The 22,795-nt window shown below is 44.5% G+C and overlaps 1 protein-coding gene across 12 annotated transcripts in view; it reads left to right on the top strand.

Annotated features, from left to right (window-relative positions):
- The window catches only part of LOC132402627 (uncharacterized), a 381,320-nt gene that overhangs the window by 324,410 nt on the left and 34,115 nt on the right, over positions 1-22,795 (top strand). For 8 of the 12 annotated variants that reach the window (XR_009515018.1, XR_009515010.1, XR_009515011.1 and 5 more), the window contains one exon: positions 7,005-7,733. The exons of 2 other annotated variants lie outside the window; for them this stretch is intronic. Coding sequence is in view for 3 of the 10 variants with exons in the window: in XM_059985543.1 (XP_059841526.1) it covers positions 7,005-7,075 (71 nt within the window). In the remaining 7 variants the exon portion in view is untranslated. Of the gene's footprint in view, positions 1-7,004; positions 7,734-8,916; positions 9,044-15,370; positions 15,472-22,795 lie in introns of those variants that run through there. 2 more of the 12 variants (XM_059985544.1, XM_059985545.1) reach the window with 2 other exon arrangements.

Genomic DNA, 22,795 nt, shown 5'->3' with positions numbered 1-22,795 from the left:
GTAAAATCAGAGCTCATGGCATTGGGGGCAGGGTTTCAACATGGATAGAAAACTGGTTGGCAGATAGAAAGCAAAGGGTAGCAGTGAATGGGTGTTTCTCAGACTGGCTGGAGGTGACTAGTGGGGTACCACAGGGCTCTGTATTGGGACCACAGCTCTTTACGATTTATGTCAATGATTTAGATGAGGGCATTGAAAACTATATCAGCAAGTTTGCTGACGATACTAAACTGGGTGGCAGTGTGACATGCGAAGAGGATGTTAGGAGAATACAAGGAGACTTGGATAGGCTGAGTGAGTGGGCAGATACTTGGCAGATGTCATTCAATGTGAATAAATGTGAAGTTATCCACTTTGGAAGCTGGAACAAGAGGGCAGAGTATTGTCTGAAAGGTGTCGAGTTAGGTAAGGGAGAAATGCAAAGAGACCTAGGAGTCCTAGTTCACCAGTCAATGAAGGTGAATGAGCAAGTGCAACAGGCAGTGAAGAGGGCAAATGGAATGTTGGCCTTTGTTACAAGGGGAATTGAATACAAGAGCAAGGATGTTCTTTTGCATTTGTACAGGGCCCTGGTGAGACCACACCTGGAATATTGTGTACAGTTTTGGTCTCCAGGTTTAAGGAAGGACATTCTGGCAATTGAGGAAGTGCAGCGTAGATTCACTAGGTTGATTCCTGGGATGGCAGGGCTGTCTTACGCAGAGAGATTGGAGAGATTGGGCTTGTACACGCTGGAATTGAGGAGATTGAGAGGGGATCTGATTGAAACGTTTAAGATAATTAAAGGATTTGATAGGATTGAGGCAGGAAATATGTTCCAGATGTTGGGAGAGTCCAGTACCAGAGGGCATGGATTGAGAATAAGAGGTCAGTTATTTAAAACAGAGTTGAGGAAGAGCTTCTTCTCCCAGAGAGTTGTGGAGGTGTGGAATGCACTGCCTCGGAAGACGGTGGAGGCCCAATCTCTGGATGCTTTCAAGAAGGAGCTGGATAGATATCTGATGGATAGGGGAATCAAGGGATATGGGGACAAGGCAGGGACTGGGTATTGATAGTGAATGATCAGCCATGATCTCAGAATGGTGGTGCAGACTCGAGGGGCCGAATGGTCTACCTCTGCACCTATTGTCTATTGTCTATTGTCTATAGTGCATCTGTAGAAATTTACATGAGTCTTTGGTGATTTACCAAGTACCTTCAAACTCCTAATAAAATATAGCCACTGTCTTCGTAATTAGATCAATATATAAAATTGAGCAGTATCGTAGCAACACCCTACTTGAATATTTCATACACAATTTCATACACTACACTGTGGAGCGTAAATCTTACCACCATGGTTTGGACAAGCACGATAAATCTCACCTCCAAAAGGTTATTAGTTAGCCAGACAGGCTTAACCACAACTCAACAGTTTCATGGCTGTCATTACTGATGTCACTCTTTTAATTCTAAGCTAATTTAATGAACTGAATTCAAATTCCTTCTATTGAGATGGGATTTGAACTGATGCTGCCAAATTGCTCATCCATGCCTTTGGGTTGCTGGCATTGGGACGTTAGCAGAATTCCATCAGGAAGCAAGAACTGTTCAGCATCAGAACCAAGTTTATAATCGCTAACATATGTTGCGAAATTTGCTGTTTTATGGCAGCAGTACAGTGAAAGACATAAAAAGCTATAGTTTACAAGAAGAAATATTTTAAAAAATAAATTAACTAGTGTAAAAGCGGAGCAAAATAGGAAGTGTCCATGTGTTCATTGATCATTCAGGAATCTGATGATGGTGGGGAACAAGTTGTTCCTGAAACACTGAGCATGCATCTTCAAGCTCCTGCATCTCCTCCCTGATGGAAGCAATGAGAAGAGGGTATGCCCTGGGTGAAGGGGCCCTAAATGATGGATGCTGCTTTCCTAACCATATAACCATATAACAATCTCAGCACGGAAACAGGCCCTCCTAGTCCGTGCCGAACTCTTAATTTCACCTAGTCCCACCTACCCGCACTCAGCCATAACCCTCCACTCCTTTCCTGTCCATATATCTATCCAATTTTACCTTAAATGACACAACTGAACTGGCCTCTACTACTTCTACAGGAAGCTCATTCCACACAGCTATCACTCTCTGAGTAAAGAAATAACCCCTCGTGTTACCCTTAAACTTCTGCCCCCTAACTCTCAAATCATGTCCTCTCATTTGAATCTCCCCTACTCTCAATGGAAACAGCCTATTCACGTCAACTCTATCTATCCCTCTCAAAATTTTAAATACCTCGATCAAATCCCCCCTCAACCTTCTACACTCCAATGAATAGAGACCTAACTTGTTCAACCTTTCTCTGTAACTTAAGTGCTGAAACCCAGGCAACATCCTAGTAAATCGTCTCTGCACTCTCTCTAATTTATTGATATCTTTCCTATAATTCGGTGACCAGAACTGCACACAATATTCCAAATTTGGCCTTACCAATGCCTTGTACAATTTTAACATTACATCCCAACTTCTGTACTCAATGCTTTGATTTATAAAGGCCAGAGTTCCAAAAGCCTTCTTCACCACCCTATCTACATGAGACTCCACCTTCAGGGAACTATGCACTGTTATTCCTAGATCTCTCTGTTCCTCTGCATTTCTCAATGCCCTACCATTTACCCTGTATGTTCTATTTGGATTATTCCTGCCAAAATGTAGAACCTCACACTTCTCAGCATTAAACTCCATCTGCCAATGTTCAGCCCATTCTTCTAACCAGCATAAATCTCCCTGCAAGCTTTGAAAACCCACATTATCCACAACACCTCCTACCTTAGTATCATCAGCATACTTACTAATCCAATTTACCACCCCATCATCCAGATCATTTATGTATATTACAAACAACATTGGGCCCAAAACAGATCCCTGAGGCACCCCGCTAGTCACCGGCCTCCATCCCGATAAACAATTATCCACCACTACTCTCTGGCATCTCCCATCTAGCCACTGTTGAATCCATTTTATTACTCCAGCATTAATACCTAATGACTGAACCTTCTTAACTAACCTTCCATGTGGAACTTTGTCAAAGGCTTTGCTGAAGTCCATATAGACTACATCCACTGCCTTACCCTCGTCAACATTCCTCCTAACTTCTTCAAAAAATTCAATAAGGTTTGTCAAACATGACCTTCCATGCACAAATCCATGCTGGCTACTCCTAATCAGATCCTGTCTCTCCAGATAATTATTAATACTATCTCTAAGAATACTTTCCATTAATTTACCCACCACTGATGTCAAACTGACAGGTCTATAATTGCTAGGCTTACTTCTAGAACCCTTTTTAAACAATGGAACCACATGAGCAATACGCCAATCCTCCGGCACAATCCCCGTTTCTAATGACATCTTAAAGATCTCCGTCAGAGCTCCTGCTATTTCTACACAAACTTCCCTCAAGGTCCTGGGGAATATCCTGTCAGGACCCGGAGATTTATCCACTTTTAAATTTCTTAAAAGCGCCAGTACTTCCACCTCTTTAATTGTCATAGGTTCCATAACTTCCTTACTTGTTTCCCACACCTTACTCAATTCAATATCCTTCTCCTTAGTGAATACCGAAGAGAAGAAATCGTTCAAAATCTCTCCCATCTCCCTCGGCTCCACACATAGCTGACCACTCTGATTCTCTAAGGGGCCAATTTTATCCCTCACTATCCTCTTGCTTTTAATATAACTGTAGAAACCTTTTGGATTTACTTTCACCTTATTTGCCAAACCAGCCTCGTATCTTCTTTTAGCTTTTCTAATCTCTTTCTTAAGATTCCTTTTATATTCCTCGAGCAATTCCTTTACTCCATGCTGCCTATATCTATTGTAGACATCTCTCTTTTTCCAAACCAAATTTCTAATATCCCTTGAAAACCATGGTGCTTTCAAACCTTTAACCTTTCCTTTCAACCTAACAGGAACATAAAGATTCTGTACCCTCATAATTTCACCCTTAAATGACCTCCATTTCTCTATTACATCCTTCCCATAAAACAACTTGACCCAATCCACTCTCACTAAATCCCTTCATATCTCTTCAAAGTTAGCCTTTCTCTAATCAAAAATCTCAACTCTAGGTCCTGTCCTGTCCTTCTCCATAATTATATTGAAACTAATGCGATTGTAATCACTGGACCCAAAGTGCTCCCCAACACCTACATCTGTCAGCTGACCTATCGCATTCCCTAACAAGAGATCCAACACTGCCCCATCTGTAGTCGGTACTTCTATGTATTGTTGCAAAAAACTATCCTGCACACATTTCACAAACTCTAAACCATCCAGCCCTTTTACAGAATGAGCTTCCCAGTCTACGTGTGGAAAATTAAAATCTCCCACAATCACCACCTTATGTTTACTACAAATATCTGCTATCTCCTTACACATTTGCTCTTCCAACTCACGCTCCCCATTAGGTGGCCTATAATACACTCCTATCAGTGTTACTACAACTTTCCCATTCCTCAACTCCACCCAAATGGCCTCCCTAGAGGAGCTCTCTAATCTATCCTTCCAAAGCACCGCCATAAGATTTTCTCGGACAAGCAATGCAACACCTCCTCCTCTGGCCCCTCCTATTCTATCACACCTGAAGCTACTAAATCCAGGAATATTTAGTTGCCAATCACACCCTTCCTGCAACTATGTTTCACTCATAGCTACAACATCATAATTCCAGGAATCAATCCACGCTTTAAGCTCATCCACCTTTCTTACAATGCTCCGAGCATTAAAATAGATACATTTAAGATACTCTCCACCTCCTCCTCTCTTTTCATCCCTGACAATGCATTCAAATTTATTATCCTTTTCTTTCTTCTCCCCTACATATTCGGGCTGAGCGCATCCCTTCTCCATCACCTGCCTTTCCTCCCTCACACACTGTCTCTTTACTTGCTCTACTGGTGAACTAACCTCCTCTCCCATAATTTCCTCAAATTGATTCCCGCCCCCCCCCCATCTTACTAAGACAAAGGCTTTTGAAGATGTCCATGACGGTGGTGAGGCTTGTGTCCACGATGGAGCTGGCTGAATCTGCAACCCTCTACAGCTTTTTCCGTTCCTGTGCATTGGAGCCTCATAAATCAGGCGGTGGTGCAACCGGTCAGGATGTTCTCCATTGTAATCTGTAGAAGTTTGCTAGTGTCTCTGTAGAAAAACAAATTCACTCATAGTTCCATGGACGATAATGAGACAGAGCATTGCTATTTACTGTGTGACAGGGGATATAACGGGACTTCCTCTATTTCAGGATTTTTAATTTTCACAGGAGAAGGAAGGGAGACGTTATAGAGATATACAAAACCAAGAATGGTTATAGTAAAGATGATTGTATGCAGGTTTTCACTTTCAGGTTGGATCATACTAGAACTAGGGGTCATTGGTTTAGGGTGAAAGGTGAAATATTCAATGGAAACTGAGGGGAACTTCTTCACTCAGAGGGTGGTCCACTTGTAGAATGAGCTGCAAGTGGAAGTGATGGATGGGGGGGTTCAATTGCAATATTTAAGTGAAGATTGAATAGGCACATGTTTGGAAGGGGTTTGGAGGGGCAGTACATAATGTAACTATTAGTGTATATTGTTGTTCATCCATCCTCATCACTAGAGTAACGCTAGAATACTGCAGCACAGTACAGGCCCTTCAGCCCTCAATGTTGTGCTGATCCATATATTCCTTTTAAAAAAAGTACTAAACCCACACTACCCCGTAACCCTCTATTTTTCTTTCATCCATGTGCCTGTCCAAGAGGCTCTTAAATACCCCTAATGTTTTAGCCTCCACCACCATCGCTGGCAAGTAATCCCAGGCACCCACAACCCTCTGTGTAAAAGCTTCGACATCATTATGAAGATGATGGTGTCAAGACTAGTGCTTGATTTGTATTTAAGTGAGGGAGAGTTGCACAGCATCAGCCTCACTCTCTCGTCCCAACTCCCATCTGGATCCAGTGGCAAAACAGAGTCAAGACAACTGGAGATGGGACTAGGTGCAGTGGATGACCAGGACATCTTCTGTGTCTTGTCGTGCACTATGTATTCCACAACGCTTGCAGAAACGGCCTTCTTGACTGTTGGGCTTTCCATTGGTCTCATCCGCACAATCCGCCGGAGTCTGTCTTCACATACTGAGATAGACAACTCCCTATCTGTTACACAAGCATGACAGTGGACAAACCCAAATGCAGAACACAGGCATGGAGGTAGAGTCAGGAGGCATTATTAACATAGCAAGTGTGGAGTCAGTATCCAGGAACAATGCTAGACTTAGAACTGGCAGTCCTAAGAACCACAAAACAAGGTTACTCACACCAGAGTCAACCAACAAACTGGCAGCTCCTTGTTGTGATCACAGGGTCTTTATCCTGCATTTTCTGACGGAAAGCAGGTGTGTGTAGTTAGTGGAACCTGGGAATGATTGGAAACTAAACGAGGTGATTGAGGCCCAATTCCTGAGGTAAAAAATAAGGTGGGTGATTACCAGACAGGACCACGACACTATCTCACTGTAGGTTTGAGACCCGTTGGCTACCCTGACCTGGTTTAGCCAGCTTGTCGAAGCCGTTGCCCGGGGTATGGCCGCTATCGCATGTGAACAGCTATAGGGAGCCACAGGTGAGAGCCGAGTGCCAGGTGGGGACTAAAAGTGGGCTAACTGCCTTGTAAAGGACGTGACATGTTCCCCCACCAGAGGTGCTACCAATCCTTGACACTCCATACACCCCAGTGTATGTATAGCACCAGTGATCAGCGATCAGGGATCAATTCTCGCCACTGTTTGTTTAGAGTGGGTTTGTTAATGTGTGGGTTTCCTCCGAGTGCTCCAGTTTCCTCCCACATTCTAAAAGTGTTGTAAGGGTTTTAGAAACAGCTTCATCCCCTCCGCCATCATATTTCCAAACGGTCATTGAACCCATGAACACTATCTTGTTATTCTAATTATTTTTCACTATCTTTTTAACTTCCCTCTAGTTGTTCCATTCTATGCTGGTGCTAGAAGCATGGAACCTGTGAGCTGCACCCAGCACATCCTCGGACGGTGATGATCATTGACCACAAACAAAAGATTCCACTGTATATATCCATATTTTAATATACATGTGACAAATAAAGCTAATCTCTGATTCTTTGGAAGGCTTGGCTCCAGGTGATGATGGTTGATGGGATTGAGCAGGAGAATCAGAATCAGATTTAGTATCACCGGCATATGTCATGAAATTTGATAACTTAGCAGCAGCAGTTCAATACAATACATGATACTATAGAAAGAAAAAAAATAAGTAAGTCTACCAATTACAGTAAATATATATATATATATGTATATTAACTGGATTAAAGATAGTACAAAAACAGAAATTATATATATTTTAAAAAGTCAGTTAGTGTTCATGGGTTCAATGTCCACTTAGGAATCATGTAGCAAAGGGGAAGAAACCATTCCTAATGTGCCTTCAGGCTTCTGTACCTGTTGCCTGACGGTACAATGAGACTTTTTTGTCCTAGTTGCACATAGTTTATGTTTAATTTGTGTTTCTCTTACGCAGGGTTTCCCAACATTTTTATGCCATGGACCAATACCATTAAGCAAGGGGTCCATGAAGCCCGAGTTGGGAACCCCTGCTCTTGTTTATCTGATGCCATGTTTGCCTGTGTTGCTGGTTTTCATTGCACCTGTGTATACATGTACTTGTGATTACAACAATAAACTTGACTCTTATTTGACAAAAGTGCTTTCTTGACATTTGAAGTTTGGGATGTATTCTCGAAGTCGCTTTGGTGAGTAACTACAGTTCATTTTACAATGCAGCCTCAGTGTGTCATTTAGGGACAGAATAGAATGTGGGACACAGAACTACATCTGTGGGCTCCCTTATCTCAGAAAGGATATGCTGCCATTGGAGAGGATCTAGAGCAGGTTCACAAAAATTATCCCAGGAAGGAAAGCATTAATATATGAAGAGCATTTAATGATTCTGCACCTCTCTCGCTGTAGTTTAGAAGAATGTGTGGGGGGGGGGGTGGATCTCATCTAAACCTATTGAAAGCTAAAGACCTAGATAGAGGGGACATGAAGAGGATGTTTTCTACTGCACGGGAGTCTAGGGCCAGAGGGCAGAGGACATCTCTTAACCTCCTCCTCCCTCCATCCGATCAGTGTCATGTGAACTATGGGTGCAGGTGATGGATGGTCATGAGTAACTGGTGCATATCACAAGTCCTGGTTACGCGACCACTGTCGCCAGGCAGACAATCTCTGAAGAGTATTGATAATGGCTGGTATCACCTGTCTTGTAAAGACACAGCCCAGAAGGCAGCAATGGCAAACCACTTCTGCAGAAAAATTTGGCAAAAACAGTTTAACATGATCGCCTACATCATATGACATGGCACACAAAGAACAAACTGAACGAACATGAACACAGTGAACTGTTGCTGTAACGTGACAATTAGAAATCAATATTACATTGGAAGACACATTAACACTGCTGTAGAAACATGGGGCAGAGGAAATCTCACCCCGGGGCTACTTTACATTTTATCCCAGTTCCCTAGAAGAGAAATAGTAACTGCAAATCCAACCGTCTGAACCATTAAAAAGCAAAGTGAGGCAATATGAAATTTGTATCACTGAAGGAAGAGCTTGTGTTTGCATTGTATCTTTCACAGGCTCATGACTTACTTCAACAAAATTACAGCACTAAGCTCATTCCAGATGGCATTTTGTCAAGCTCCAAGAACACTCTGTGATACTCCGAGGTCACTGGTGGTCACATAGATCAATAGTTTTCTTGCAATTATATATTTCCAGAGTCACTGTAGGAAGTTATGTAGAAAATTTGTTTGTCTTCGAAGCTGAACCATTCTCTTCTCTCTTGTTCCTCAGTGTTTCCAGCAGCTTTTCCTTTTATAGACTCAATGGACAGCCAGAGACTTCTCCCCAGGGTGAAAGTGGCTAATACATGTGGGCATAATTTTAAGGAGATTGGAGGAAGTAGAGGGGGATGTCAGAAGTAAGTATTTTACACATACAGTTAAGGATGTGTGGATTCCTGTAAATGCCTGCAAGAAAATTAACTTCACAGTAGGACTTCATTCCTTGGAAGGTAGAATATTGAGGGCAGATTTGATAGAGGTATACAAAATTATGAGGGGTGTAAATATGTTAAGTACAAGCAGGCTTTTTACCCTGATGTTGGCTGGGAGGACAACTAGAGGTCATGGGTTAATGGTGAAAGCTGAATAGTTTAAGTGGAACATGAGAAGCAACTTCTTCACTCAGAGGGTTGTGAGAGTGTGGAATGAGATGCCAGCTCAAGTGGTGCATGTGAGCTTGATTTCAACATTTAAGAGAAGTTTGGATAGGTACATGGATGGTAGGGGTATGGAGGGTTGTGGTCCCAGAGCAGGTCGGTTGGTGTAGGCAGCACTGAAGGGCCTGTTTCTCAAAGTTGCTGCACAGGTTGACCGTGTTGTTAAGAAGGCATATGGTGTGTTGGCATTCATCATCTGTGGGACTAAGTTCAAGGGCCATGAGTGAATGTTAGAGGGATATAAGACCTTGGTCAGGCCCCACTTGGAGTACTGTATTCAGTTCTGGTCACCTCACTACAGGAAGGATGTGGACTCTATAGAAAGAGTGCAGAGGAGATTTACAGGGATGTTGTCTGGATTGGCGAGTGTGCCTTATGAGAATAGGTTGAGTGAATTTGGCTTTTTTCTCCTTGGAGTGACGGAGGATGAGAGGTGACCTGATAGAGATGTATAAGATGATGAGAGGCATTGATCATGTGGATTGCCAGAAGCTTTCTTCCAGGGCTGAATTGGCTAACATGAGGTGGCACAGTTTTAAGGTGCTTGGAAGTAGGTACAGAGGAGATGTCGGGGGTAAGTTTTTCCACACAGAGAGTTGTGAGTGCATAGAATGCACTGCTGGTGATGGTAGTGGAGGTGGATACAATAGAGTCTTTTAAGAGACTCTTAGATAGGTACATGGAACTTAGAAATGTAGAGGGCTATTTGGTAGGGTAACTCTAGGCAGTTTCTAGAGTAGGTTACATGGTGGGCACAACATTGTGGGCCAAAGAGCCTGTAATGTGCTGTAGATTTCTATGTTCTATGTTCAATGGTCTATTTCGGAGTTGCCAGCAATTTGATTTTTAACTGGAAACTTGTTTCCTCTCAGCATGCTTGAGGGATAAACGTAGGCCAGCAAGCTAGAAGAACTTTTTTTGCTATTCTTCAGTGAAATTAGACAATTTTTTGTTCACCCATTTACAGCAGTTGTTAACTGGCTCCTTCTGAAAGTGTCTCATCTCTAGATCCTTGGTTGTTTTATTATTACTGGCAAATGTACTGAGATAGAGTGAAAAACCCAGTGTGCGGTACTGGCAGATCATCCTGTACATAATTATATCAAAGTAATAACATCAGTTTGCCTAGTGAAAAATGGATGGAGTCCTCTCAGTGCTTGAGACTGAATAGGGAAAACATAGAACTTTGGACATTGAGTAGTACAGCATAGTGCAGGCCCTTCAGCCCACAATACTGTGCTAACCTATAATGTATAAACCTACTCCATGATCAATTTAAATATTTCCTCCCATGCAGCCCGTAATGCTCCACTTTACCCTACTTCCATGTGCTCTTAAATATCCCTATAGTATCAGCCTCTACTACAAACCCAGGCACTGCATTCTAGACACCTACCACTCTATGCAAAAAACCTTCCCTAAGGTCTCCCCCTCTCAGTTTAAACTGCTGTCTTCTGGTATTGGTCATTCCCACCCTGGGGAAAAGGTGTTGACTCTCCACTCTAATCATGCCTTTCATAATGTTATACACCTCTATCATACTGCCTCTCATTCCTCTTACATTCCACGGAGAAAAGCACTAGATCACTCAGCCTTTCCTCTTAAGGCATATTTGCTGATCCAGGTAACATCTGTTTATTACTTCCCCCGGTGCTCTCTCATTCTTCCCTTTCACCTATCGTCCACTCTCCTATCCTATCAGATTCCTTCTTTTCCAGCCCTTTATCTTTCCCACCCACCTGGCTTCACCTGTCACCTTCTAGCTTGTCCTCCTTCCCCTCCTTTTTATTCTGGTGTCTTACCCCTTCCTTTCCAGTCCTGATGAAGGGTCTCAGCTGAAAATGATTCTTTATTCCTCTCCATAGATGCTGCTTGACCTGATGAGTTCCTCCAGCATTTTGTGTGTGTTACACTGAATTTCCAGCATCTGCATTATCTCGTGCCTTTAACATCCTGGTAAAGCTCTCACCCCTTCTAAAGCTTCCATATTCTTCCTATAATGAGGGGATAAGAACTGAACAGAATCCTCCAAGTGAGGATTGACCAGAGTTTTACAGGACTGCAATGTTGCCTTGAAGCTCTTGAACTCAAGCCCTTGACTAATGAAGGCCAACACACTCTTGCAACTTACATGGCAACTTTGAGGGATCTCTGGGTGTGCTTCCCAAGATCCCTCTGATTACATTGCAAAGAATTCTGTCAGTAACCTTGCGCACCCTCTTCAAATCTCCGGGCTGAAATCTATTCACTATTTCTCTGCCCAGTTCTGCACCCTTTCAACGTCCCGTTGTAACCTACGGCAACCTTCCAAAAGATTAACAACTCCATCTCATCTGCAAACTTACTAACCACCCTCCATCTTCTCATCCAAGTAATTTATAAAAATCAAAACAGATCTTGCAAAACAATAGTCACTGACCTCAAGACAGAATACACTCTTTCTTCTACCACCCTCTACCTTCAGTGGGCAAACCAATTCCAAATCTACGCAGCCAAGTTTCCTTGGATCCCAGTATTTGTGACTTTCTGGGTAAGCCTATCATGAAGAATCTTGTAGAAAGCTTTACTAAAAATCCATGTACACCACATCTACCACCCTACCTTCATTCATTTGTTTGTCACTTCCTCAGGAACGTCAATCAGGATCATGAGGCATGACCTGCCCCTAACAAAGCCATGCTGACTATCCCTTATCAGACTATGCTTCTCCAAATGCTCATAAACCCTGTCCTTAAGAATTCTCTCCATTAGTATATCCACCACTGACGTAAAACTCACCTGTCTATAATTCTCAGAATTATCTCTATTATCTTTTTTGAAAGATCTGTAAGGCTGTAGACTCATGCAGCATGGAAACTTGTCCATCACTCTAACTCTGTAGATGGAATGTTTCTGGTTTCTGGTCACTCCTTTTCTTGTTCCAATTTTGGGTGATTTTGAATTAGGAAGGCATGCAGTTAACAAAAATGAGCTGAACTAATTATGTCTGGACTCCTTTGATTTTGTATTTTATATTCTGGGCTTTTTGCTCATTTTGTTTGTTACTGTTTACATGATTTAGTTTTTTTGCCTGTGGGAGGGGAATAGTGTCTGATGAATTTCTTTGAACAGGTTCCATGAGTTTCTTTATTTTATGGTTGTTTATGGGGAAGACAAATTCCAGGGTCGCATACTGCATACATTCTTTGATAATAAGTATACTTTGAACTTTTTGAACTTTGCATTCATTCATAGCAACCAAGATGCTCATCTAAGCTAACCTCATTTGCCCACAACTGTCCCAGATCCTAAATAATTTCTATCCTTACATCTGTCCAAGTGTATTTTTAATGTTGATACTACTCATGCATCAAGATCTTTTTCTAGCAGCTCATTCCATATGTGGACTGACCTCTGGGTGAAGAAGATGCTGCTCTTGATGGGGACACCAAATTTCTTTAGTGTTCTGAAGCTTAGCCACATAGTCACGATTGAAGAGAGAGTAAAGCAATGGGAATAAGATCATAAGATCATTGTTTCCTCTAAGCTACAGGGGGGTACAGCCATGCAGTAACTGAAATGTTCCCACTTTATATAGTGTTTTATTAAAGTGCTCGGCAGCTTTCAGGCCATGTAAAAAATTCCAGCTCAGAGAAATGGCTGGTCTGCGCAGCTGTTAAAAAAAAAACAAAGGGAACATTGCATGAGACCATAAGATAAAGATTCAAAGTTCGATGCCAGAGTACCTGCTGAGTCTCTGCACACTGTCATGTTACATAGAGGTGGAAAAGAAATGAGCAAAATTAGGCACTTCAGTCCATTAAGTCTGCTTTGCCATTCATTCTTGGCTGATGTTATTTTATCATCACTATTTCTCTGCCTTCTCCCTACAAACCCTTAACCCTCTAATTAATTAAGAATCTATTAACCTGTACCTTCAATGAACCCACTTACTTGGTCTCCACAGCCCTCTGTAGCAACAAATTCCACAGATTCACCACCCTTTGGCTGAATAAATTTCTCCTCATCTTATTTCAAAAGGGACATTTATCTATCCTAAGGCTGTGCCCTTGGATTCTAGACTGTCTCTCTAATGGAAACGTTCTCTCAACATCCAATCAATCAGGCCATCCAGTAGTTGGCTGGTTTTGATGAGATCTTTATTCATTCTTCGAAGCTCCATTGAGTACTGGCCAAGATTCATTAAATGCTCCTCATACATTAAATCTTTCTTTCCTGGGTTCATCCTAGTGAAACCCCTCTGGAACCTCTGAAGGGCCAATGCACCCTTTCTTTTACATTTAGGGCCCACAACAGCTCACAGTATCCTAAATTCAATCTGACCAAGACCTTATAAAGTTGGGTTGAGTTTTTCTCTGATTTTGGCAATTTACTTGCAAACGTTTCATCATCATACGAGAAGATTGATTCCTGGGATGGCAGGACTTTCAAATGAAGAAAGGTTAGATCGACTAGGCTTATACTCACCGGAATTTAGAAGACTGAGGAGGGATCTTATTGAAACGTATAAAATTTTAAAGGGATTGGACAGGTTAGACGCAGGAAGATTGTTTCCGATGTTGGGGAAGTCCAGAACGAGGGGTCACAGTTTAAGGATAAAGGGGAAGCCTTTTAGGAGAGATGAGGAAAAACTTCTTCACACAGAGAGTGGTGAATCTGTGGAATTCTCTGCCACAGGAAACAGTTGGGGCCAGTTCATTGGCTATATTTAAGAGGAAATTAGATATGGTCCTTGTGGCTAAAGGGATCAGGGGGTATGGAGAGAAAGCAGGTACAGGGTTCTGAGTTGGATGATCAGCCATGATCATACCGAATGGCGGTGCAGGCTCGAAGGGCCGAATGGCCTATTCCTGCACCTATTTTCTATGTTTCTAAGACATCATCAGTGTTCTGTTGATTATGGTGTGTCCTCTGAATGCTTGGCCTTTATATACTTATCAATCAGCTGATTGAAAGCTGATTGATAAGCATTCAAAGGACACACCGCAATTAATAGCGCACTGATTATGTTGCCTCGTATGGTGAAAAAACATTTGCAGGTGAATTGTCAAGATTGGAGAACAACTCAACCCAACCATCAATCACCTGAGCTACATGCACATTTTCCAAATTATTTTCAACTTTGTAAAGTCACGGCAATACTTCCTTGCTTTTATGTCTTAGTCCCCTTTAAATGATTTAAATGGGATTAACATGGGTTAGAACAAATGGTGAACTGAAGGGCTTGTTTCTGACTCATGTCAATGAAGGCACTCCACTTCAAAGAATCAGTCTCAGAACTTAATAATAAACACAAGAGATTCTGCAGGTGCTGAAAATACGGAGTAGCATACACAAAATGCTGGAGGAATTCAGCAGTTCAGGCAGCATCTACGAAGGGGAATAAATAGTTTACACTTTGGGCTGTGACCCTTTCATCAGGACTTCATAGAGTCCTGATGAAGGGTCTCAGCCCTAAACATCGACTGTTTAATCAGATGCTACTGAGTTCTTCCAGTATTTTGTGTTGAGTCTCGCAACTTAGCTAACACCACAAAAACAAAACTGCTGATTTTTTTTGTAAAATCTAATTTGTGGGATTTTGCTGTGCTCATATAGCTAAAATGACAGCATTTTTAAGGCAGTACTTTGGCTGAGGGACCCTTGGGGATGATAAATAGAATCACGTTGCCTCCTGCAGTGTGACACTGTATGATCTGTTCCTTTGGGTTTCTTTTATCCGTGCGAGAAATAAAAAGATTATTGAGTTATTCTGTGGTATAAATCACTTGTTATTCAGTAGACTGGCCAACAATATCCAGCATACAAATGTAGTCGAGCATCTCAGAACACGACGCGATGGTTGACATCAATAAGCTTTAATTGGTGTCATAAAATCTCTTAATGTCATATCCTCTGATGGTTTATAAAAAGTCAATTTAATAAATTCCTGTTAGAATGCTGGAGATTTTGCTCATTAACTTCCATTTTGTCACAGTCAATGTCATATGAAACAGTATTCACATCGTAAAATATTTATTTATACAGGTATTTCTCTTGTGGCGCTCTGCACGGGCTGCCTGCCAATCTGAAGCATAGCTGTGCAGTTAGATGAGGCAGGACATTCATCCCAGCTGAACCATGTTGGCAATTTTTGGAATTGGTTTATCATTGTCACATGTATCGAGGTATATAAAGTTCAAAGTTCAATATACAAATGTTTGTACATTTATTATGAAAGTATGTATACTTTATACAACCTTGAGCATCATCTCCTTACAGGCAGCCACAAAACAAAGAAATCCAGTAGAACCAATTTATAAAAAAGATTGTCCAACAACCATTCAAACAATAAGAGTAAGCAAATGGCACTCAAAACTGAAGTTCACGAAAGTGAGTTAGTTGCAGGCCACAACCTTAGTTCAGGTGACTGAAATTCAGTGCAGAGTTGGGTACAACTTGCTGAGCAGCAAGCTGAACATCGGCTTGATGCTCGCCTCCAGTCTAGACACCCTTCCCTTTTCAATATGGCCTGATAGAATAAGATAAGAAGCATAGATTGAGTAGATAGCCAGTGACACTTTTCCTAGGGTAGAAATGACTAACAAAAGGGGGCATGATTTTAATATGATTGGAGAAGCGTATAGAAGAGATGACAGTAAATGTCCACACTGGGGTCAATATCGAAACTAACATCAATGTTGACGTTGACATCAAGAACAGTGTGGTCACTGACCTCAGCGTGGAGAATGACCGCAGTCCAGACATTAATTACAGTGTCGACTTCCTGATCAGTGTGGATATTGACTCCATGGTGGACATCAAGATCAATGTCAACATCAAGATCTGTGTGGACATTGACCCCACTGTGTACCTCGAGATCAGTGTTGACATTAACCCCTGTGTGGACATTGAGATCAGTGTGGACATAAAGATCATTGCAGACATTGATGCCAGTCTGAACATTGGCCCCCAGGGTGGACATTGAGATATCAGTAGACATCAAGATCAGTGTGGACATTTACTGCAGTGTAGATATTGACCACAGTGTGGACATTGAGGTAAAAGTGGACTTTGAGATCAGTATGGACATTAACATAGACTCCCGTCTGGTCATTGACCCCAGTCGGGACTTTGGCCGCATTGGGGACATTACGGTCAGTGTGGATGCTGAGATCAGTGTAGACATTCACCTCTGTGTGGGCATTGGGATCAGTGTGGCCATTGACCCCAGTGTGGACAGGGAGATCAGTGTGGACATTGCCCCCATGTGAATATTGGTCACAGTGTGGACATTGATCCCAGAGTGAACATTGAGATATGTGTGGACATTGAGATCAGTGTGGACATTGACTCTTGTGTGATCTTTGTGATCAGTGTGGACAATAAACACAGTGTGTCCATTGACAGCAGTGTGGACCTTGACATCAGTGTGGACATTGAGATCTCTGTAGATATTGATGTAGATATCCACAATATCTCTGTAGATATTGTGGATGTTGAGTTTAAAGTGAACTCCAGTTTTGAGTGCTATTTGCTTACTCAAATAAGGGCGGATACTAACTCAGAATTCTCACCCTTCACTGGGGGATGGGGACTTATTAGACATTCCAAATCAGAGCACTCCTTCCCTTCGCTAAGCAGAAATGGGAGAACCCAGTCTTTGAGGTCTCTGCCTCCAGCTACGGGAGACTTGATTTGCGATTCAGCCCATTCTCTTACACTCTCCTCCTCCTGGAAAGTATGGATAGTCCCCCTCTCCTGGGGCCCCGATATTTCCAGGCAGATCCACTGCCGTTACGTCAGCACTAGTCTGAAATAAAACAAAGTCTGTGCCCACCATTTTATCAAACTTCCGCACCACAATCGTAACTTTGCCTAAAAGTGCCTTCAACAGCACTTAAAAGTCGAATTAACAATTCATCAGGAGTACAGATACCATACCACTCAACACGCACGCAATCATTATGGGTAACCCTGGATTAACACCCTGGTGGCAACCATACCCACGTATTGTAATCGCTTTACCAGACAATAGTTTAGCACAGACTTAAACACACACCCACTGGTTCAATGCTCAGGGCAATCACGCATATCCAGCAAAATCAATCCCGAATGAGAACCCCACAATTGTAACCCTTGGGTTCTGTCATCTGCGTAAGTCTAGGGAAGACAATCTCTGGCCCCACCAAACGTGTGAGATTGAGGTGTAAAACCTCCTGTTTGTGTGGATGCTGTGTGATGTGCTACCCTGTTACAAATCAGTGCCACGAAATAACAGACAGTACACCATATGCAATTAAGCGATTTCACTTTATAATTCTTAATTTGAAGAAAGGGTTAGTAAAGTAAAACAAAAAGAAAAAGGCCCATTTTAATGACAGTCTAACGTGTACAAGTTGGAGCTCACAGTTTCCCTTCCACTGGTCCTCCATCGATTTCCCCGGGCCTCATCAACTCCCGGCCCCACTCCGAGTCCACTCCTTTCTGGTGTCTATGACCTCTCTGTTCTGGCATCTTCTCTCTCCATCTTCCGCCTAACAAAAGACCCAGATCACCTCTGCGTCAGGCACACAGCCAGAAAAAACACTCCCCTCACTGGACAGCTCACATTATCTCTAACCATAACCCAAACACTGCTGCTGCAGCATGACCACTATATTAGCAGTGAAACCTGTCCCTGGGTGTTACACATACATTGAAAACAGTGTGGATATCGAGATCAGTGTGCATATTGAACACAGTGTGGACATTGACTCCAGTAAAGTCATTGACCCCAGAATGGACATTGTGATCTGTGTGGAAATTAACCCTAGTGTGGACGTTGAAGAAATAGAACACATTGGGATGTATGGACATTCAGAATAGTTTGTGTCAGTACCTCAAACTGAACATTGTCTTTTTGTGTGTTTTCCCCTTAGCTGTCAGTCTGTGGTTTTGTATTGCCACGTGCTTCTGTCTCCGCTCCTGCTCTACTCCGGCCCCTGTATCACTGAGTACTCCGTCTCTCATCTGTTTCTCATTATTACCAGTTTTGCTGCCACCCGTGTCTTATTGTGCTCCACCTATCATCTGCCTTTCTGTTTATTGCTCAGTGCATCTCAGTCCTGTGTTTTCACCTGTTTGTTGCCAGATTGTGCCAATGAGTTTTCCTGAGCCTTTCCAGCATTTGTACTCTGTCCGTCTGAATATCGACTCTGCCTGTTCCCCGATTCTGGTTTTTGGATTTCTCTAGAATATTTGATCTCCGGCTGAACTTTGATGCTGCCTCTGTTGCCCCTCTGGATTCGCTACTCAGTAAACCTCACAGTGTACACAGTACTGGGTCTGTGATTGGATCCCTGCTTCAGCACTATGACAGCACTATCTGGCCAGAATGGATCCAGCAGACCCTGGTCGTCTGAGAGCTGCCCTGGAACAACGGGGAGTGATGCTGGGGAGACACCAGAACCAGCTGGACTCCGTGTTCAGAGCAGTGGAGTCACTTTCTACCAGCGTAGCCAATCTTGTGGCCCAGACTCAGTCAGTCCAGCTGTCCCAGAGCGCCCATCGACATTCTGCGACTGCATCTTCTGCCCTGCCCTCCACGTTCTTACTTACTCCTCCTGTCCAACAGCCCCATCTGCCTCCTCCAGAAACGTACTCAGGAGAGCCTGCTCTTTTCTTCCCCAGTGCACCCTCATTTTTGAACTACAACCAACAACCTTTCTGACTGATTGAGCCAAGGTGGCCTATGTCATCACTCAACTGTCCGATTGGGCGAGAGAACGGGGAACAGCCGTCTGGGAGGCAGGCTCACCTTTTTGCATCGGTTTTCAGTTATTTTCTGAGGAGATGAGAAAAGTGTTTGACCACTTCAACATGGGAAAGAGGCTGCCTGTGAAATGCTGCTCATGCACCAGGGCTGCAGATCAATGTCAGATTACGCCATATAGTTCTGGACCCCAGCCACCTCCAGCGGCTGGAACTCGGAGGCACAGTACAACATCTTCCTGAATGGCTTCTTGAAGACATCAAAGATGAGCTGGTCTCCCAGGACCTTCCTGCCGCCTTTGAAGCCCTGGTGGATTTGGCCATCCGTATTGATGTTTGCCTTCAACAGTGCTGCAGAGGGAGGGGTTCCAGAGGGTCCCTGCGGGCATTGGGTGAGTTCCAAGCTCCTCATCAGTCTACATTGCCCTGCTGTTTGCCCCCATCTACTATTCCCGTTCCAGAGCCCGAAGCTATGCATCTTGCCCGTACCCGCCTGACACCGACTGAAAGACAAAGGAGAATCAGCACACGTTCCTGTCTGTACTGTGACCAAGCAGACCACTTCATCTCCACATGCCCAGTAAGAGCCAAGCACTCACCAGGAGGATGAGGAGTACTGGTGAGCGTGTCCCCTGTCCAGCCCTCCTCGACGCCACTCGCTCTCATACCTGCTTCTCTGGAGTGAGATGTCCAATGGCGAGCTGTCTCCATCTTGGTCGGTTCTGGTGCGGAGGGGTGTTTTATCGATTCTGGATTGGCTGCCCAGTGGGGTCTACCCACATCTGCTCTCCAGTCACTATTGGCGGTCATTGCCTTGAATGGTCAGAGACTGGCTAACATCACCCATGTCACAGCCCCGCTGAGCCTCAGCTTTTCCGGCAACCATCATGAACAGTTAACCCTTTATGTTGTTGATCTCCTCAAGCTCCCATTGTCCTGGGCCATCCCTGGTTAGTTAGACACAACCCCCACACTGACTGGCTCAGTCGCAAGGTTGTAGGCTGGAGCCCATTCTGTCACTCCCACTGCCTCTGCCATGCTCAGATCACTTTGTCTCCACGCCCCGATCCCGCTGAGGAATTTCCGGACCTGCGTGCCATCCCTACTGAATACATGAACCTCAAGGCTGTGTTCAGCAAGTCCCGGGCCACTTCCCTACTGCCTCATCGTCCGTATGATTGCACCATTGACCTCTTGCCTGGCACATCTCTCCCAAGGGGCCGCCTGTATTCCCTGTCCATACCTGAAAGTGAAGCCATGAGTAAGTACATTCAAGAATCTGGCTGCAGTCATCATCCGACCGTCTTCCTCCCCTGCCCTGCTGGTGTCAGGTTTTCCTTCGTTGAAAATCTTTGTTTGAATCCCCGTCTGGGCATCGACTCTGTGTGGACACAGAGATATGTATGAACATTTACCTCAGTGGGAACATTTTCACCAGTGTGGATATTGAGATCAGTGTGGAAATTGAACCCACTGTGGACACTAACCGCAGAGTGTACATTGTGTTCACTCATTATTATATCTTTGGACTTTGACCCCAGTGTGGACATTGAGATCAGTGCTCATATTGACCCCAGTGTGGACATTAAGATCAGTGGGTATATTGACCCCAGTGTGGACATTGAGATCAGTGCTCATATTGACCCCAGTGTGGACATTAAGATCAGTGGGTATATTGACCCCAGTGTGGACATTGAGATCAGTGCTCATATTGACCCCAGTGTGGACATTAAGATCAGTGGGTATATTGACCCCAGTGTGGACATTGAGATCAGTGCTCATATTGACCCCAGTGTGGACATTAAGATCAGTGGGTATATTGACCCCAGTGTGGACATTGAGATCAGTGCTCATATTGACCCCAGTGTGGACATTAAGATCAGTGGGTATATTGACCCCAGTGTGGACATTGAGATCAGTGTTTATATTGATCAGTGTTAATATTGGCTTGTGTGTGTGGACATTGAGATCAGTGTTTATATTGACTCATGTGTGTGGACATTAAGATCAGTGGGTATATTGACCCCAGTGTGGACATTGTGGACATTGACCCCAGTGTGGACATTAAAGTCGGTATTGTGGCGACCCACTTTCTGTGTAGGCGAACCAGCTCACAAATAGCCAGCGCGCAGGGAGAGGCTTTGGTAATGCACCTCTGACATCATTTCCGCCCGGAGAGAGCGGGCGCTAGGGATTAAATGCCACAGCTGCGAAGTTTGAATAAACTAGTCTCGAAACGACTTACCGACTGTGAGTCGTTATTTCAGTGCTGTGTGTAGCACATCGCCACATTGGTGACCCCAACGGTCCAAACGGGATTTGGACCAAAGATGACCAACTCTTCATCTGCTCGCGCTGTTTCACTAAAACTGCCGACTTTCTGGATGCTGCGACCACGCGTGTGGTTTAGCCAAGCAGAAGCCCAGTTCCAGGTTCGGCAGATATCCTCTGATTCCACGTGTTACTGCCACGCGGTGAGCGCCCTTGACCAGGAAACAGCCGCCCAGGTTGCGGATTTCATACAGTCGCCCCCAGAAGAAGGCAAATATGAAGCATTCAAAGCGCTGATCATTGGGACCTTTGGCCTCACGGCGTGAGCGGGGTGCTCACCTGCTTCACCTGGACAGTTTGGGAGACAGAATGCCGTCAGCATTGATGAATGAGATGCTGTCCCTGGCTGACGGACACAAGCCCTGATGTTCGAGCAAGCATTCCTAGAGCAACTGCCCGAGGACATACATCTGCTGCTGGCCGACGCAGATTTCAGCGACCCCCGGAAGGTGGCGGCCCGGGCAGACGTGCTGTGGAAAGCCAAGAGGGAGAGCGTGGCATCCGTCAGTCAGATTACCAGGCCACGTGTCCAACAGCAGACCAGACCAGGCCCGGCAGGGGGGTGCACGCAACACAGAGGCAGGACTGAGGAGTCCAGTGAACAGTGGTCTTTCTACCACCAGCGGTGGGGCACAAAAGCCTGCCGTTGTCACCCGCCCTGCAAGGGCCAGGGCCAGCTGCTGCTAATGACTATGGCAGCTGGCCACCAGGACAGCCTCTTGTACGTCTGGGACAAACAGTTGGGACGCCGCTTCTTGGTCGACACCGGAGCGGAGATCAGCGTCTTGCCCCCGACAGGGTACGACACCCCGCAACAGGAAGCCAGGACCCACTCCGAGAGCTGCAAATGGCAGCACGATACAGACCTACGGCACCCGCACAGTGCAGCTGCAATTCAGCGCCAGCTGGTTCACGTGGGACTTCACACTGGCCGCCGTGGCACAACCACTCCTGGGGGCGGACTTCTTGCAAGCTCACAGCCTGCTGGTCGACTTGCAAGGGAAAAGACTGGTACATGCCGAGACTTTCCAGACGTTCTCCCTGGGTGAAGCCAAGTTGCCAGCCCCATACCTGGACTCCATCATGCTGACAGACAACAAATTCACCCGAATCCTGGTGGACTTTCCATCGATTCTGGCACAGCAGTTCACGGCAGCCATGCCCAGACACGGGGTTCAGCACCACATTCCGACCCAGGGACCACCCCTCCACGCCCGCGCACGAAGGCTCCCCCTGGAAAAGCTCCGCCTGGCAAAGGAGGAGTTCAAGAGGATGGAGGAATTGGGGATCATACGGAGGTCCGACAGCCCATGGGCCGCCCCCCTGCACATGGTGCCCAAAACAGCTGGGGGTTGGAGACCATGCGGCGACTACCGCAGACTGAATGAG

The sequence above is a fragment of the Hypanus sabinus genome, chromosome 12 (assembly GCF_030144855.1).
Source record: "Hypanus sabinus isolate sHypSab1 chromosome 12, sHypSab1.hap1, whole genome shotgun sequence".
NCBI lineage: Eukaryota > Metazoa > Chordata > Chondrichthyes > Myliobatiformes > Dasyatidae > Hypanus > Hypanus sabinus.
The sequence above is the reverse complement of the archived record's forward strand: the minus strand, read 5'-3'. Positions and strand labels throughout refer to the sequence as shown.